This window comes from Aplidium turbinatum, chromosome 7 (genome assembly GCF_918807975.1).
Source record: "Aplidium turbinatum chromosome 7, kaAplTurb1.1, whole genome shotgun sequence".
NCBI classification, from domain to species: Eukaryota; Metazoa; Chordata; class Ascidiacea; order Aplousobranchia; family Polyclinidae; genus Aplidium; species Aplidium turbinatum.
Window position 1 is genome coordinate 16,974,679 of NC_137478.1, and position 19,490 is coordinate 16,994,168.

The 19,490-nt window shown below is 36.9% G+C and overlaps 2 protein-coding genes across 4 annotated transcripts in view; both read left to right on the forward strand.

Annotated features, from left to right (window-relative positions):
- The first annotated feature begins 983 nt into the window (after window positions 1-983).
- LOC145774375 (transcriptional adapter 1-like) overlaps window positions 984-19,490 on the forward strand; it is a 99,461-nt gene continuing 80,954 nt past the window's right edge. The window contains exon 1 of one of the 3 annotated variants that reach the window (XM_082585613.1): window positions 984-1,088. Coding sequence is in view for 2 of the 3 variants with exons in the window: in XM_082585609.1 (XP_082441735.1) it covers window positions 16,208-16,282 (75 nt within the window). In the remaining variant the exon portion in view is untranslated. Of the gene's footprint in view, window positions 1,089-16,157; window positions 16,283-19,490 lie in introns of those variants that run through there. The other 2 variants (XM_082585609.1, XM_082585608.1) reach the window with 2 other exon arrangements.
- On the forward strand, window positions 10,102-10,629 carry LOC145773794 (uncharacterized). The gene has a single exon (XM_082584923.1). The coding sequence runs from the start codon at window positions 10,102-10,104 to the stop codon at window positions 10,627-10,629; it is 528 nt and encodes a 175-aa protein (XP_082441049.1).

Consider the following 19,490-nt stretch of genomic DNA (forward strand, 5'->3'; position numbering starts at 1 on the left):
TTGCCTGTACTGGTTTTGGTGGAAAAGGTCCACGATTCACTGACGTTTCTTCATCCGAGAGGGACTTTAATTGTATTTGTGCTGAATTTGTCGACGACTGCCCCATACATCCAAATTCTACAAGCATTCAAGTAGATGATCTTATTGCTATCTTATGTATAGAATTCTATGGACGGTAGTTCATGTCTATGTAGTCCATGTAATCTAGTAGAATGTTATCTTATTGCAAACTGATAAAAACAGAAACTTTCTCCATGGATAACATCTAAAAATATTAAACAGATTAGCGAAATTTTGCACTCACCAGTCATTGAGACAACTTCTAGTATTGTTTAACTTATTTAGGTTAGTGCAATGAGCTTAAAAAAACAATTATGAAAGGAAATTCCTCAAATACAATAACATATATATAAGTTATAAGATCTTATCATACATGAGAAACATATCATACAAATAAAAGAAGATTTTTAAAATTGAAAATCTAAACAAGATAAATAGATGAAGAAAATACATAAGGCTCTCTGTTTTGACAGTTATGTATACAATATGATCTGAGTATAGTGACAATTTAGTCAGAAGTAAATTTTACTGCCTTGAATTTGCTTATCAACTCAGATAAAAATACCATATTTTTCACTTTAACACTGACAAGGGATCCAATTGGAAGTTATAACAGAAACCAAGACATCAATTATGCAGGGACAATGGGACATGGGGGGGTGCCCCATCGGGCTTGAAACAGAGAAGGGCGAGATATGTTTAGCTATCCTGAGTTTTTGTTGTTATTTATTAAAGAATTAACAACATTGTCAAAAAACTACCAGGCTTTATGCTTTGGCAATTTAGCTCATCGATTGAACATTGTCAAAAAACTACCAGGCTTTATGCTTTGGCAATTTAGCTCATCGATTGAACGCTGTGTCACAAGATTGTCGTACGACGTTTGGCAATATGAAGTCAAACAGTCTAGAAAAACTTGAGTTGCGGCAATGCGGCCACATACTTTTTCATGTTTGATAATAAACACAGCTAGAAAAGTAAAAATGTTTGAAAAATTGAAAAAAAGGCTGCCTTGATAGCTTATTCGGGTAAGAAACCGATTGTGAGCAAAGTAATGGCAAGAATAAGCAAAAATGGTTCAACCTTGGGATGTGCGCTTATCTTAACGCATACCAAGGATTGAACCATTATTTGGTCGATTGTTAGATATTATTCACCCTGTTTACATGAAATGTCAGCCACGCCAAGCTATCATGGCAGATTTGAATGATTGGATTCAAGAACTTAGGCTATAACTCAAGTATGAACTTCGGGCAAAGAAAATTAGCCAAAAAAATTTGGGCACCGTTAGTCAGAATAATGTGGAACACATATTTGTTGCAACCTAGTTTTGTGTAATCGTCAAACCAATAATGAACTTTGGGCAAACAAAAATTTGCCAAAATTGTTAATAATTTTGGGCACAATTAGTCAGAACAGGGTGGGATACATATTTGTTGCAACCTAATTTTGTGTAACCCTTATAACTCATATATGACACATAATTAAACTCAAATTGTGAGTTTCGTCAGAAAGAATTTTTAATATTATTTTCAAAAACCCTACTCCCAAGCGGTACACGACATCTGGGCGAGACCAGCTGGATGAAACCTACTTGGGCGAGACCAAGTGGGCGCAGGTAGCGAAAGTTTAGCCGTTCGGAATGGTGGTGACATATTTAATTTATCTAGTTGCTTTGCGGCGTCACGGTTTATCGTGAAGCTTAAGAGAAACCTCTTAACCATTACCGAAACTTGTCAGTCGCCATACTGATGCTGATGATGCAGCAGAATCATCCGGCAACCACTGCAAAGTTCTGACTCCATGTGACTTCAAGCCTTAAAATGTAATGACTAGGGTCAGTAAAAGTCTTTTTTTTGGTGGTGCAGAAAGTTGTCAAACCGATAATTTGGCGACCGTGCCTGTTTTTGCCAAAATGTGGAAAGTCGACATCTCAAAAATTTGTTTTACCTTGGTGTTTCACAAAATTGGTCTTAAATCTACATTTCTGACTCAAACTTTCTGAACAAACTAAATGTATGTTTTTGGTGCCACGGATTTATAACATGAGGTAAAAAAACTTGCTTAGTCTTCTGTGTAAGTGGTCTTGAACATAACTTGGAGCACCCAACTTCAAATGCCCCCAATTAGCTTATGATTTAACATTTTTTGTCTGGCAACTTGCAATAAACTTATAAATTGATCTCAGCCTGACCTCACTGGGACTAAAATATCTTTTGAGGATACTTTTTACATAATGAGGAAATTCACTTTCAACTGAAAAACATCCTGAGAGCTTATGAATTAATTAATTGAAAAAGTCTGATGCAATGTATTGCAAATAGGAACCATTGTCTAAAAAAGTTTAGCCAAGGGGCTAAAAAGTTTAGAAGCAGTGTTTTTATCAAGAAATATCTCAAATTTGTGATCTAATTCTGAAGCAGCAACTTCTGCAAATTTGTCAAATAAATCAGGCATGAACTAAATAGTGGTGGAGCTAAAACAAAAATTATTATCATTAGGTGTTTGATGGTATCACTGCAGACAGTGGCGTATGCAGGATTTTCTCAAGGGAACTCTTTGGAATGCTTTTTCGATACAAAACGAATTTAAAAAATGTTCATTTGCTAATAACTGGTCAGCAAGTTATATTGTATAAGCTTAGCCTTCAGCAGAGTACTATGCACCTGTTTGGTGCCGCAGTGCTCACTGCCATAAACAGCGCCCTGCGTCCCACGCCATTGGACAATCTCCCCATTCTCGCTGACATCCAACCTGCTGAGCTTTGTCGCAAAGACGCCACTTTGTCTCTCAGCTGACAGACACTGGAGCCTAACCATCTTCTCCAGCAGAAGATATCTGCTCCCCCAAACGAGCACCCCGTCGACTGAAATCAAGACACACATTTGTGTCTACTACACCAATCTGTCTGGTGGATTTTAAATGTCATCATTTTGTTTCATATCAGACAACTTGAAACATGAATTAAATCTCAAACCTCCCAATTCCAATTAGACTTAAATCCAAAAATTATCAGATAGCTGTGCTGACCAAAACAAAATTTTCATAATCAGTCTTTTCACTAACAAGATTTTGAATTCAGTGCAACATGGAAATTTTTTGCTACTAGTCTTGAGAAGGAACATGGAGTAGGTGGAACAGAAAAAAGAAAATGAGTAATCAAAAGTTTAACAAAAATACAAGATAACGAAACTACAACGGCAAAAGAAGCAGTTAATTTTTGTAATGAATCAAATTCTCCTTTTCATTGACAAATGAGTTGGAAAAAATCTATAAAAACGATGCGATTGACAAGTCGTACCTAGGATAAAAGAAACATGCAGTTTTCATATTTTTTTACCTTAACCCAGTAAGCTTCCAAAAGAACGGCTGAAGATAACGAAATAAGTTGAGAACATCAATTCTTTCAAACATCACAATTTCTTACACCATGGGGTGTGCACTGTGCAAGCTTGTAAACTTTACACCAAAGCTTCAAAGTTATATTATCTGTGATGTATGACAACCACTAGTAGATTGGAATGGTAGTCAAACAACACTCCAATAACAAATAGGAAAAGTCAAAATCAAATTTATGGTTTCACATGGCCTCAGAACAACATTCCATCAGCCAACAAGAGACAATATTTGTTGAGTATCACAAACAACAGTTATTTGAGTATTGCAACCATTATCCTTGACATCGCAGTCAAGTCGAAGTTATAGTTTGGCAGCTGAAGATCTTATTGCATTGAGCAAACATTTTTTGATTGATTGGCCTAAAACTTTCATCTCCAAGTTAGAAACGTAGTTTTGATTGGTATAAAAACTTAATGTTGACATTGCAACCATCTCTTGGAAATCCCGCCACTAACATTTTTCTCCATGTCAATTTAATTTTCTCAGGCCATACTAATAAAATAATAGTCAGTCAGTGTTCCAGAAAACCTCACCAAATCAAGTGCAACTGAAGTTCGTTTTTTAAAAAATCATCATCTTATGTAATAAGAAATCCTACCCATATTATAATGTACCTAGCACAGTAATTCTAATCACTAGATAACTTATAGTAGGCCTAGTATTAAGAACAAGAATAATGGCAAAAAGAGGATCACAAAATTAACTGGTCAGAAACAAAAATTTTGAAAAATGAAGTAATTATTATCAACGCACCACCGCAGAAAGTTGCTTCATCAATACTACATCCAAACATTGCAATGTACTCAACCGGAACGACGGAAACGTTTTACCAAAACCTTATAAATCATTATTGTCTCCACGTGCAGGCTTCAACTCAGTTCAAGCCTACTTAAACACAGTTGGAAACGTTATTGCAATCTAATTTTGTCTCGAATTTCTAGTGGTCTTCAGTGCTTTGAATTTATGTTTATTGTTGGAAGTTTTTTACGTAATTTAACGTGGAAAGTCACCGCTTACACATCATTGGCCAATTTTTAAAAATATTGCGTGTTTTATTTTTTCTTGCCTTCAATCGCACTACAGTAGTATATAACCTGGTGAAATTTTATTTTGTATGTTATTCACTCTGAGTATGTGCATTGTCATGGTGCGCGAAACGTCAGTGAAGCAATAAACCATCTTGTTTGTTGTTAATTTTACTTTCAATTTCATCAGATGAACGTAGCAACTAGTGCTAGAAACGACTATAAGTATAAGTAAATAAGGAATAAATTTATAACTACTGGGATCTTCTCAATGTTGGATATAATGTTTTCAGTTTTTTGCAGTGCTTAGCTCAATATTCTGTTGATTCTCATGTGAGCTTGGTACTATTCAATGAGCTTTTCAACTATAATCATTTATCTTGTTCTGCAAAGCAATATATTGTCATCAAAGCTGATCATAATTATTGAAGATCAAATACAATGCACGCATAACAGCTGGCACTTTGGAAGTAATGTGATAAACACAGATATTTAAAAATACAAATAATAGGGGCAATCTTAAACATGAAATTCCTCAGTAGCCTATGTAAAAAACATGCTAAATGAGTTATTTTAGTCCCAGTGAGATCAGGCATTCATAAGCATATCGCAAGTTGCATTTATAAGCCATTTTGTTCAGAAAATTTGAGTCAGAAATGTAAATTTGAGGCCAATTTTATAAAACATCAATGTGTGCAAAGGTGCCACTGGTGGCAAAAAAGGAAATTTTCAATATGCGATTACTCGAAAACCAAATGAGATGGAGAAAAAAATTGAAAATATGTCCTATTTATTTCTTTGTATCTTTAAAATACCAAAAAATAAAAAAATCTGATAGGTGAGGGTTTTCAATATTCCTGAAATTAGTTAATTATACTCGAATGACCCATTTGTTGCACTTTCTTGTTGTTTATTGTATATTTTTGACATTTTCTGGATGCAGCTTAGGTGGTATGCACACACTGTATGTATGAAACTGCTGAGCAGAGGTGGGCACCCGCTATTTTAAAGTAGCGCGCTACCTGCTACCGCTACTTGGACCAAAATAGCGAGCGCTACCAGTTTACAAAAGTAGCGTGCTACCGCTACTTCACTCTTCTCAGTATCAACCTGTCTTGATGTCTCCGGCAACAGTCGAATTACATCTGTCTTGACTTTTACTTGCAGTGCGTCAGCATCATCCGTGGAAACGTAGTGCATAAATTGTAGCCACGATCGTCTTGAAGGAGGGATGACAACATGATGCAGTAACGCATTTCATGTCGTTGAATCGTTTCTTCACCCCTTCAAGGACTTTCACTCTCAACTCCTCACAGGTCACAAGATCACTGATCTCGGTCAACTTCTTCGCGCAAATTGTAATGGTTGGAAGCAAGACTCAGTAATACGCCTTGGACTCGCCCTGGAGAATGTCTAAAGCCTGGCAGATCACACGGAGCTATTCGCCGAAGAAGTTGACGTCAGCTAGAAATAAATGAGCTGTTTAGAAATAAGATAAACTATGTTGTAACTTCTAAGTTTTAAGAAAAACAAAATTGCCCTGTAATGATTTCTTTTAACAAAAACCATCGTGTAAGAAAATTTTATCAGCAACAAATATCTTAGCTAACCATTTTTCAACAGTTTTACTTTAACCAATACGATAAAACCTTATTTTTGGACATCTTAGCATAGGTGATGACTGATGAGGCAATACTCACTGCATGTAGTCTATATTCTATAAACCATATACAACTTTACTTCGGCTATTATTAAAATTAAAATGAACATTATCGATTTCCTACTTTGATCGCAGCTCCACACCAGAAAACGAGATTGCTAAAAGACCGAAACTTTGCAACTAAACCGATTATACAGACTATATAAAATAACTGCTTGACCACGCCAGCGTTGCGAAAAAAACGAGTATTTTTTTACTTTAAATTAAAAAGTAGCGGGTAGCGGGAGTGCGACTGAAAAAAAGTAGCGCCTCTCCCGCTACTTTGGAAAAAAAATAGCGCCGCTACTCCAACTAAAAAGTAGCGCCGCTACCGCTACTTTTACAGAAAAAGTAGTGCGCTACTGCCCACCTCTGCTGCTGAGTAGTACGCAAACAAAAAAGATTTGGATATCACTGATTCACTGTGTTAAAGTAATGATGCTGTTTTTGTTAATGAAGGATTTTGTTTGTTTATTAGAATCTAAACTATTGATATAATTTAGCTTGTTGGCTTATTTATTGCAAAAAAGAGTTTGTATTTGAACCATAGACTCCTTAAGTTAAAGACTGGAACCTCCCATGCCCAGGGTTTGTAACTTGAGTCCTGGGCAAAAATAACTTCTAGAATCCATGTCAGGGCTTTTGAGGATAGCGAGTTCAATGGTGTTACTTTCAACACCATTTGAGGTCATTTTCAAGGTCAAAATATTGTAGTGTAAGGTCAAATTATAGAATTTTGGTACTTTTTGCCCATTTTTGAGTCTAACTCGTAAAGCAAAACTGTTTGAAAGAATTCTGTAATGAAACATGATATTGTGCACCTACTGCATCTATTCCCAGCTAGCAAAATCTGTACTTTTTCTATTGATTTGGAGTCTGCAGACGTTGAATGAACGGAAAAATGACAGCTTTTGCCACCTGGGTTGTGTAAAAATTTTCTCTACACTGCCTAAGTTGTTTAAAGTTCACGTGTTTATGAATGGCGATATATTGATAAATGCCCTTTTTGATGGCATAGCAGCTTTTTCCTGACGATTCATCAACTGCAATTGATTAACTGGAAATGTGGGGCAAGAGTTCTGTTCATTTGTGAACTTGGTTTGTGACAGCATTTGTCAGCCAGTTCAGACTTATTTAGTAAGCCGAGATTTGTAGAATTCGGATAAGCAGCTTGAAAGAGATTGCTTCATGTGAGTAGGCTACAAATTGATTGCTAATTTGGCTTTTGCTTTGTGTTAAACGTCTGACATATTAGTCTGGGAGACTGCGACAGAAGATTTCACCCCATAAGGTACAAAAGATTTGACCCCTTGAAGTTACTTGGGTCAACCATGTCACTCACAAAAAGTATGGAAGATTGACCCCACCGGGTCTGGACCCTAGAGCCTCCTAAAAGCCCCAAAAGGGGGTTATTTTACCCCATAAGGTACATAGACCAAACTTGGTCAAAACGAAGTTCTATGTCAGGACATCACAAAAATATCAAATCTAACAATATTTTCGGGTGGAAAGGTGATGCAAGACTCCCCAAAGTGCCCCCCCAAGGGCAGTGTTGTACGCGTCATTGAAATATATTGACGGCGTCAGCGCGAATTGCCTAAAAACTTGACGGCGTAAAGTACTGCGTAAGCTCTTAAAGAAAATGACGGCGTCAGCGCTAATTTCTAGCGCTATTTTTTGCCAGCGTCTGATAAAACGGAAATATCTCAACCAAGTTTAGGCTAACAATAGCTATAAATAAAGAGCAGGTATTATGTTTTGAGACTGTATTGTAATTAGCTGCTTAGCTTATTAGTAGGGCCATTTTTATTTTGACATAAAAAAAAAAATTTTGACTTTATTTTTATCAAATTTTGACTTTATTTTGACCTAACGAAATTGCTTATTTATTGAGGGCACAGTTCTTTCTTGAATTAATACCACTTACCAAAACATAATATTTTGTCGATTTCAGACCCAAACGTAATATTTTGTCGAAAAGTCAAGGTGTTTTATGGATTATAAAAAGTTCGTTGTGTTTTATAGCGATAGGAAAATCTCCACAAATCTAACTTTTGCTGAAGACAGAAGACGATTTAGCTTAGGCATTTTTGTATTACAGAATGTCAGTAGGCTATTCCTAAAATCAAAACTGTTGATCTTCGAAAAGACCATATTTGTGAAGAGGGAGTGTTTTATAAAAAATATTTAAATACATAACAATGAATAAACAATGGACAATTTGCGATAAAAGTTACTGCTGATCCGTGGTCATTGTGACATATTTCCTGCTTTTGTGAGTTAATATGATTTAATTGTGTCGCAGTTCCTGATTTGCAATGCTTCCACGAGGATTTTGACAAAAATTACTCTCTAGAAACACAGAATTAAGTTTGTTAAAAGCCATAATTTGTCAAATTTCGACTTTATTATCAATTTTGACTTTATTTTGACCTATAAACTTCTTAGAAACAGTCCCTTAGATGCTGAAAACAACTTTATTCTTTGATTTGTGGATAAACAAGGTCCTTAAAAATTTTTGACTTTTGCGGGCCCTGCTTATTAGTTATTTCCTTGCAGAAAAACAAGCATTTCAAAACGTTTGTCTGACAATCTGCTGTGTTTGGGACGCATATTGTGCTTTCCAAGTGAAAACATGCGTTCCACAGCAGCGCTGGTTGGTATTGGTGTGTTGTATTTCAAAAACAAGTTGAAAACGTTTAGCCTACTAGGAAAGGTATCATTGTTCCAAGCGTGCTGTGATAGTTTAGCATGTATAAATCTTTTAACGAGGTCCACTGCACCAATATCGCTCTTGTCAGGGGCATAGAGCTCTTGAAATAAAGTATCTTCAACGTCCGCGATACCATTCATGGATTTTTCGCTTTCTGTCTCTGATCCCTCGTTCTCAATACATGGGTGATCACCATTTGGCGAACTTCTTCCGCGTGTATTCCAGGTAGCCATTCCAACCAACGCAAAAGCCGGTAATTCGGATGAGTCGCGTTGGCCAGAATACATTGTGAAACTCTTATTGTGTAACGAGATTTTCCATGAAAAAAAAAATGACGCATAGCGCTTGACGCTTAAAATCAGCAAAAAAGTTGACGGCGCTATCACTTCCGTCAACTGAAAAATAAATTGACGGCGCTAGCCTCAGCGTCAACGTACAACACTGCCCAAGGGGTTAATTTCACCCCATAAGGTACATGGAACAAAGTTGGTCAAAACGAAGTCTTATGTCAGGACATCACAAAAATATCAAATCTAACAAATCAAGGTAGAATTGAATACTATTGTGGTGATCTACATGCTGCAGACTGCGTATATCACAAAGTATGTAACAGCCATTTCAGGTGTAGCCGTGATGTCCCCTTGCAGTTTCAGACTGATCGCGATTCAAAGCAGAGGAAAGCTGGAAGGCCAAAGAATGAGGATCAAGAGCAAGCCTTCACAAAGATGTGTGCGTACCTAGCCAGTCTGAAAGGATGTATATTGCACTATCAAACGGTGAGATGGCATTAGAAACTGTATTCATATCAGCGACCCTCAGTAAGATAAATGAGCAGCTGGAGAAAAGGAGGATAGAAGCGGGTGCTAGATCCAAGACAAGTCAATTGTGGCTGAATTACCAATGTATGGTAAAAGTTGCCAGGTCACTCATAAAGGCAGATTGAATAGGTTCTTGGCAGATGCACCTACGTGCTGTCACTGACTGCATGCCGATATTTGCCGCAGCTGGGCATTACAACTACTTGAAATCAGCATACTTCTATATCCAACAGATGGGACAGCTTCACATTAACCACCCAGACGTATTCAGGAAGTTTAAAAAGGGTTTTCATGTTATCCGTAGCAGCAGCCAGTTCTGGGAAAGCCTCAGTTCAGATCTCGTCATCGAGACGAGATTGATGAGGTCGTTGAAAACCCACTGGGGGTATGACGCACGGAAGTGGAATGGATGAAAAGCAGAGAGCCCTTTGGAACAGGTCTATAGCATCAGAGTACAACATCGCTATGCAGGAGTTTACAAACTTGTCATTCACGACATCTGAACAGCACAAGGATTCAACAAAGGCAAGGATGAAAAGGGACGCTGCTGACCTGGAAAAGATCAGTTCAAAACTTGTCGTGTGTTCACCTTTCTTGCAAGATGCTTCGTTAAGGAACGTTGTCACTGGTGTTGTAGCCGATGATAGTGTGAACGTGCACGTATATGAGACTGTTGGACAAAAAATGACAGGACAACCTGCATTCGCATACTCATTTAGTAGAAAGGATAAAGCCAGAACCCTTGGGCAAAAATCTGCTATCAAGGTCGCTCCTGATCGAACCATTGATACTGCACTTCTTTTTCAACGCTTCATGGTGGTCTCCCAAGCTGGACATCTATCACTGGAGGAAGTTATGTGTTACGAGCTTAGTCCTTTCCCTCCTGTTCTCTTTGAATCGAGACATGTATTCTGAAAAGCTGATAAGCCACAGTTAGCACACGCGATCTGTGATCACGCAAGTAATGCAATCCTGCATTCTGTGCCAAAAACGGAGTGCCACATACTTGATGGCGGTTCACTCCTTCACCGCATGCCATGGCAGCGTGGACAAAGCTATGGTGAAATGGCACGGTCATATGCTGATTTCATCATCCGGCAATATGGATCTGATACAACCATTGTGTTTGACAGCTATGAAGAAGGGCCGACCATTAAAGACAACATGCATCAAAGAAAAGGACGTAATCTTCATCCTGTTGTCAACTTTACAGCTGAGACTATGTTCACAGCCAAGAAGGAGGAGTTCCTTTCACAAGATGCCAATAAACAAAATTTGATTTGGATGATAAGTGGTACACTTCGGGAACAAAATTGCACAGTGGTAAATGCATCTGGGGATGCTGATGTAGAAATTGTGATGCCTAAGGCCGTATAGGAGACATCTCTTCTCCAGACAACAACGCTGATTGGAGAAGATACCTATCTCCTTGTGTTAATTGTTTACTATGCACAAGAAGATAGTAAGGGCCTTTATTTCAGGTCAGACAAGTCCAAAGCTGATGGCAGTACCAAAGTGTACAACATCAACCGTTTGAAAAAAATCTTTGGACATGACATGTGTTCTGAGTTGATATTTATCCATGCCATGACTGGTTGTGACACTACGTCTCGGATATTCGGTGTTGGCAAGAAGACTGCTTTTCGGAAACTTGTGCATGGAGATCCTGTTCTTCAGTCTTGTGCTAAAGCATTCACTGCCCCAAACCAGACCGCAGAGATAATCGATGACCTTGGGTGCCAAGTAATGGTTGTCTTCATTGATGGCCAGAGCACAGATTTCCTTGCGACAATGCGATACAACACCTTCAGCAAGAAAGTTGTCTCTGCTTCATCATTTGTAACGCCCGAGCGTCTACCACCAACTAAATCTGCTACCCAATTTCACTGTTATCGAGTTTACTACCAGATAGTGGTCTGGATGTGAAAAGCAGAGAGTATGGATGTCATGAATTGGGGGTGGAACCTGCACAAGAATCGGTTCATCCCACTTATGTCAAAAATGAAAGATGCTCCAGACAGTCTCTTGAAGGTCATTCATTGCAACTGCTCCACTGCCTGTAAGACACTCCGCTGCTCCTGTAGAGGATACGGACTACCATGTACCGCTGCATGTGGACCATGCCAATTGCAAGAATGTGACAATCCACATAACAAGTTTCTTCTAGACGAGTCGGAAGATGATGAATAGAGACAGCCGTAAGCAATAAGACAACAAACGGGCTGATCACCCTGGTTTATGATTTACCTTTGCAGCCTACTGTTATAATTCCGATGATTTTCTGAATGTGTCTGTGTCCAGACTTTAATGGTACGCCATTCTTTAGAACAGATTAATCCCCTGTATTCATCTACTGTACAGGGTTGAGAAAAACCCGGGTTTTTTTAAAAAGTGAATAAAAAAATAACAGTTAACCTCTCAAGTACATGTAGCTCCACACAGAGTGAAATTTACATGCCTTTTGACTCTTTTTTATTTCTTTAAAAGTATTATTGACTCAAAAAGAATGTCTAAAAAGACATTACGAAAAGTAACTACAGACAAAGGCAAGTGTTTCGATCTTCCGATCTCTTCAGCGTAGTAAAGTGAAAGTAGAAAGTTGTCTTGAACTTGAAGCGTTAGTTGAGATGATGATTTGAAACTTGTGTGATTGTTGTGAGACAATGAGCCTGCATTTAAGTTTTAACTTTGGACCTCAGCGAAACGTAGTTTTACAGCCTATTAGCAGGTGTGATTTTTTTAAGAGAATTTGTGCTAAGAAATGGCAGGAAACTGTTAAAAATAAAAACTAGAAAAAAAGACAAGAATTTGCAACTGAGCTAGGACAAAACAATCATCTGAGATGGATCTAAAATACAAGAAATTAGATTCTAGCGGCACATATAAGTATTAAAATTCAAAGAAAATGAAGGGGTGTACCAGCAAACATCTATAGGATTGGCCCATGATACAAGAGAAGGATCCCCAGAGGATACAAACTGATATGAATGAATCAACAAGTGAATAAAAAAATAACAGTTAACCTCTCAAGTACATGTAGCTCCACACAGAGTGAAATTTACATGCCTTTTGACTCTTTTTTATTTCTTTAAAAGTATTATTGACTCAAAAAGAATGTCTAAAAAGACATTACGAAAAGTAACTACGGACAAAGGCCAGTGTTTCGATCTTCCGATCTCTTCAAATTAAATTAAATGCAGGCTCATTAAAACTTAAATGCAGGCTCATTGTCTCACAACAATCACACAAGTTTCAAATCATCATCTCAACTAACGCTTCAAGTTCAAGACAACTTTCTACTTTCACTTTACTACGCTGAAGAGATCGGAAGATCGAAACACTGGCCTTTGTCCGTAGTTACTTTTCGTAATGTCTTTTTAGACATTCTTTTTGAGTCAATAATACTTTTAAAGAAATAAAAAAGAGTCAAAAGGCATGTAAATTTCACTCTGTGTGGAGCTACATGTACTTGAGAGGTTAACTGTTGTTTTTTAAAAAGGCCCAGGTTTTTTTGGGTTTTATTGTATTTTTTTTTAAAAAGATGCAAAAAAAGGTAGATTTGTGCTTATTTCACTTCAAAACTACTTTTTACGAATGAAGTGACTTTCACTCACAGTACATGCTTGCATAACTCAATAAAATAATGCACTAAGGCTGTTGTTGCTTGAATGTTGCATCATCTATTAATTTCAAGATCAAGTTGGATGTTGCATCATCCACTGATTTCTATACCAAGTTGATGCTACCGTGGACTGGTAGAAATCACATTATTGCATCATTTGCTTTAGATTTGAAGGCAAGGAGCATTTAAGCCATCATGTTTAAATATTTTTTATCATTTATATATATATTGCTCAATTGCTCATCCATTACTATATATATATTATATATAGTAATGGATGAGCAATTGCGTGGCCAATGGCCATTCAGGCAAATGCTCTGAAACAGCCATGCGTTAGAATCCAGAATCTGTAATTGGTAAATAGCCTCCTAAATTGCATTTCACATCATATATGCAGACTACAGTAGAGTAGTACTTTCACCAGTATAACTATAAGGCCTTCTTGCATAAATGAGTTTTAGTGTAGTATACACAAAGTGGCATTACTTGATTTTTGTGTAACTGTACAATATCCACTGCGTTTTCAGTTTATTCTTGGAAATTTACTTCACAATCACATCCTTAAGTCCTAATTTAAAGTTTGTTTTAAGTGCCTTGTAGTGTTTTTGTTCATTTTTTTAATTTTCTAATAAAAACTGGACAAATATGATGCTCTGGGTTTTTTTAAGTGGGTTTTTTAAAAACCCACCCAGGTTTTTTTGGGTTAGGTAAAATACCGACAACCCTGCTACTGTAGGAGGCCAAGTATGAGCCTCCTGTTGGTTGCAGTTTTTCTTAGATGCCTGTATTGATAGTACCTGTTATGCCGCATGTAATATGATGTTATGATAATTCCATCTTATTAGGGGAGATTGGGGATACTACGGGCGGATTTTTGAGTGTTTTGTTTTCGAAAAAATGTTTTATTTTAAAGTGTACTGGAAACCATTTTGCACCAATACATATAGAATTTATTCAGATGAAAAGTGAGGAGTTGTCTCTGAAAATTTTATCACTATTCGGCTTATCAAGCTGCCAAAAGTATAGAAACTGAAATGTTGGAAAACCACTTTTCTCAAGCTCGTGTTACATAATGGAAGTCAAGATGATTTTGTTTGCGGTTTATCTCAAGCCTCAAGTGAATTTGCTAATATCGTGCTCTGCTCTGTCTGATCTTGGCCTATCGCTGCGTCCGATATGTCCCCAGGCTCCCTCAGATCGTATATTATATACAAATCATACGTATCTCAGTAGATAATCAGCCTATCGTAATTTAACCTATGTAATTCGATTCATTGACCCCGAAAACCTAGGGATAGACACCTAAACCACCTTTCTAGCTTGAATAGCAATTCAGATATAGGCAAAATAACATCCCGGCGGCCATCTTGAAAATGACCCCTTTCTGGAGGTCCGATTTTGGTAGACTTTTAGTATGTTATTTAGTAGGCCCACAGGTAACAGAATCCGTTGAAAAACCTTTTGTATCAATTTTTTGGGGTTCAACTTTATATTGACTCGTCTAGTCCTTAACTTAAGAAGTCTATGATTTGAGCAATTCAAGTAACGCGATCTTACATTGTTTTACCTGAACTTTCCTGCTTTTAGCATGAGTTTTAACTGACAGAAGTAAAATCATCCACATTTTTAAAAAAAATTTCTGAAAAAACATTCATACCTTTTAAATTACATCCATCTAAAGCTACCTAAAAATATGATTAAAAAACTTCGATTTAGGAGGATATGGGTTAAAAGACAAAAAAATAACACCCTGATGGTTAAGTCTACTTCAGCAAGTACTTGTAATGCATAATAGTAGCTAAGTTAATGGCTAAACTTGAGCAAGTAGCAAATACTGTTTCGGAGAATCCAATTCGGAGAAATCCCGATTCGGAGACAGCGCTCTTCGGAGATTTTTTGAAAATCCAACAGTGCCTTTTGTTTATCTATTAGAGAATTTTGTATTTTATTCCACAATATCATTGCTTTTGTATTCTGACAAAGAAATATAAATTGAATTGAAATTTAGCGAAAAACGTTTGAATTAAATTGAACTATTAAATCAAAATGTTTGCTCACATCAACACAATATTTTAATTTCAAAAACCATGGTTTATTTTTTAAATTATATTTAAATTTATTTTTGAACTATTAAATTTAAACGTTTGCTCACATAATGTATCCTGCGTCGCTGTCTATATGCAAACTTAGAATATATTCGAATTCTTAAATATATGATACATTAGAAAATTCCAATCCCTAGTTTAACAAGTCAATACAAAAACGCCGGAGATGATTCAATCGATGTCAAATAACAAAACATAACAGTTGATGCGTCCATTTTGAAATTATGGCTAATTATTATTATCAGGTAGGCTATAAAAGGGCAGTTCCATGATAAGGACAACCAACTCATCAAAACATATTTTTTATCTGATAATACAAATGGTATCCCTGGAAAGCTTGTTCTTTCTAGTTTTCAGAAAATAAAAATATTTGGCCTCCACCCAAAATGGTTGGAAGGTATGCTTCAGTAAGCGAGTTACATCACTTTAAATGTCAAAAAAATCATGAAAAATCCTCATAATAATACCGGTACTGAATTTTGAAGCTATTTCAAGAACCTTCGTCAATACTGCAGTTGTATAATTAAGAATGAGTGTAAGATTAATCTCTAAAAATTTTTTTTATCAAGGTGTGACATTGGACTTATAGCATGTAGGACTTTGACCTGGGGGGTCTTGTCTTGTACGTTTGTCACAATTTTTTTTCTTTATTTTACTAAATTATATCAGATGAATTAAAATTTTGAAACTTCATTTCTTCTTTTAGTTCCTACACATCAACCTACAACCTAAATGGTTTTCAAAATTTTTGTTTAACTAAGTAAAAATGCATGACGGATGTGCAGTTGTGCACCGTAATGGAATGTCCATCACTTACGTCCGTCACATACGTCTATCACAGGTGAATATACTGTTTAACCAACTTTAAGTTAGTCATTTTGTAGTGCTTAATGCAGGGATCATGCTCATGTTTATGTTGTCACTGATTTAAAAAGTTATTATACCAGGTACCACAAATCTCAGTTATTGTTAACCCTGTCTTTTTGAATTACACTTTCTACATCTTATGAGCTCCTCAGTGTAACCTACTGAACTCTTTGTGACAACAATGATCCACAAGAGGGTCTTGAAGTCTTCACTTTAGAACAGGGGTCACCAACCTTTTTTGCGTGCGGGCCACTTTGGCACTTAGGAGAGCTGTAGCGGTCTGCACTAATAAAATTTTAGGTAGGTTGACTCTTATGCTAGAAAAGAACGCATTTCGTACCCAGTATCCAGCGTTACATATTGTTAATATTTATCTTAGAATACCGCAACAAATTAGTCAAACAACGCTACTGCCAGGCCAAGCTCCATTAACAACACTTTTGACTTTTTTAACAATGTCTAATAAACGAGGCCACTTGTTTGCGCACTTATAGCGAGGCGAGCGGTTTCATTAGAATATTCATCGCCAAGCAAGAGTGGTGTTGTCACTTGGCTTCACAAAAGATATCTTGCCATTAACAGTTTCAGTAAACATGAAAATGTTTGACACATCGCAATACAGGCAACAATAGTGACCTGCAAACATATCAGCAAAAAATAAGCTTAAATAACAGGGAGAAAAAAAACAGGCACCATGAAACAAACGCTTGTGGAAATCACCGAAAAAACGTTTCTGTCGTAACTCATGAACAGTGCTCCTTCTGAAAAAGCAATGACTCTCACTAAAAAATACTTTTTTGTGAGAGTCTATAAAACCATCTTTCCTTGATTATTAGACAAATGTCACTTGCGGTGCTTATTAGCATAGCAAGAATTGATTTTGCAGTACTAAGCTAATTATTTTTGTAATACCAGAAAATATCTTTAAATTTGTAAAAAATATTTTGCCAATTTATTATAAATTGAGTTGGCACACCGACCTATTTTGCCAACAAAAACTTGCATAAAGGAACACTGCTCGTGAAACCCCATAACGGTGAAACGCACATTAGTGTTTACAGGACATTTACAAACTTAAAATAAGCAAACCTATAGCTCACAGACATTTTGGAAATTCGAAATCAGACGTTTTACTCAACCATCGGGACAGTGTGGCTGGACATCGCATTGGAATAACTTTAAACGACCCCCACCTAAAACTACAATCTGATTGGTCGGTTGGTGGAATCGTATGCAAAGCAAAAATATGCTTTTCGGACAGTATTTTTTGCCTTCATGCTGTTTAACTCCTCAAGAAAAATATTTTTGGTTATACTTGTGCGCTGATACCTTCTGCGGGCCGCACATAAAAGCGTGGCGGGCCGCATGCGGCCCGCCATTTGGTGACCCCTGCTTTAGAAGAACAACGATAGGAGGGCCACAACAATACGGAAACAGGACAGAAGCACAACAGCAGGTAGGACAGCAGAGCAAGACCACAAGTCAAGGGTAGGATTATCTCAGAGGAAGAAGATAAGTGAATATATCTACATGGTATGATAGGAGTTGAAGGATGTGATAGCAAAAAATTGAAGTTTTAAGCATATGATTCCTCTGTAAGTTAGATAAAAACATGGCTTCTAACTTTCAGTGCAGAACATAATTATTAATTATGTTACTGGTTTTGTACTCTTTCCAGAACTTGAGTTGAAATTTCTTCATCTTTGGTGATTAGCAATGGCTAAAACTCATAAGCAGCGGCAAGAAAAGAGAAAGAAATTAAAGGAAAATCCTCAGCTGTACTTGAACCATTTGAACAAGGATCGTATTAGAAAAGAGAAAAAAAAAACATGAAAGAACGAATAACACAAGAGGAAATTGAAGAACACAGAATTAAGGAAAGGATTTACATAAAAAAATATCGAGAAAAAGTAAACAAAGTTGCTTTTGGAGAACCACCACTAGGGTGGGCTGAAAAACACTTATTTTTGAATTTCAAAAAAAAGTGTTCTAAAAAGCTGCTAAATCGACCTAGAAATCATTTCCCAAAATTTTGGGGGGTGGCCCCCTCAATCGGCCGTGCCACCCAGCCCAAAAGGTCAAATCGCCATATCTCGAAAACTATTTGGGCTGGAAGGGTCAAACAAAGCTCAAACAAAGCAGAAACACAAAGTTTCTATCTGTCCTAAGAGATGTTTTTATCATAGTTGCACTACAAATTATGTTATTTCAAAAAAACGCTTTTTATGGTAAACTTGAGTGGCAAAATTACAGAAACTGTAAATGATTAAGTATATCAGTACTGCGGAATTGATTCCTGTACCGATTCAGAGCAGAAATACGGAATAACGAGAAAAAGTTCTTTGAACTCGTTAATGGGGTGTACATCGATGGCAGAAAGGATGTCACACTCTCACTTCTTGAAGCAGATAATGGCAGGCACTATCAAGCCACTGTCTTGGAAGAACATTATGTAGTTGTTGGTTAACCAAGCTGGTTTTACTTAACACCTGAAAATGGAAAAAGAAAAGCTATTGCAAATTGTGTATATGAAGCTATGGAAGGCACTGCATTGAAAACAAAACTTGCAATGGTAGGAACAGATGTCACTCCTGCAATGACTGGACCCCATTCTGGATACATAACAACTCTCGATGGCATTATCAATAGTCCAGATAGTTTTACTGGGCCTGTTGGAAAATGGAAAAGCCATTGACTCTTGTGTTTCCGATTGGCCTGTGGTAACTTTTTCTTCTATTCTCAACCAAAACTTTTCGTTTTTGCCAAACGATGTTATTTACGATCTCAGTGCAGATCAAAATTATGCTTACAGATTTTGTTTAGTAGTGATGGTTGGATTTGTTGACATAGACTTGAAGCTGATCGAGGTTGGTCCAATTGTGCACTCAAGGTGGCTAACTCTTGCTTGTCGCATCCTACGTTTTTATACTGTATATCCCTCAACCAATTTGGTGTTGCTAGCGAAATTTTGATTACATTCTGATACATTTTCCATCATGGTTTGACATAAAGCAAAATCACAAAATTACACATGGATCAGAAAACTTCTATAATATGATACAAAGGATCATAAAATATCCAAACAAAAAATTGCTGATATTGCCTGTGAAGTTGTGCAAAGAAATGGTATTTTTGCACATCCTAAACAAGTTATTTTGGGGATGCTTGGACACAAGGATGAA

What these genes read in the sequence shown, in the direction of transcription:
- LOC145773794 (XM_082584923.1), top strand. Translation starts at nt 10,102, where the DNA reads ATGACGCACGGAAGTGGAATGGATGAAAAGCAGAGAGCCCTTTGGAAC.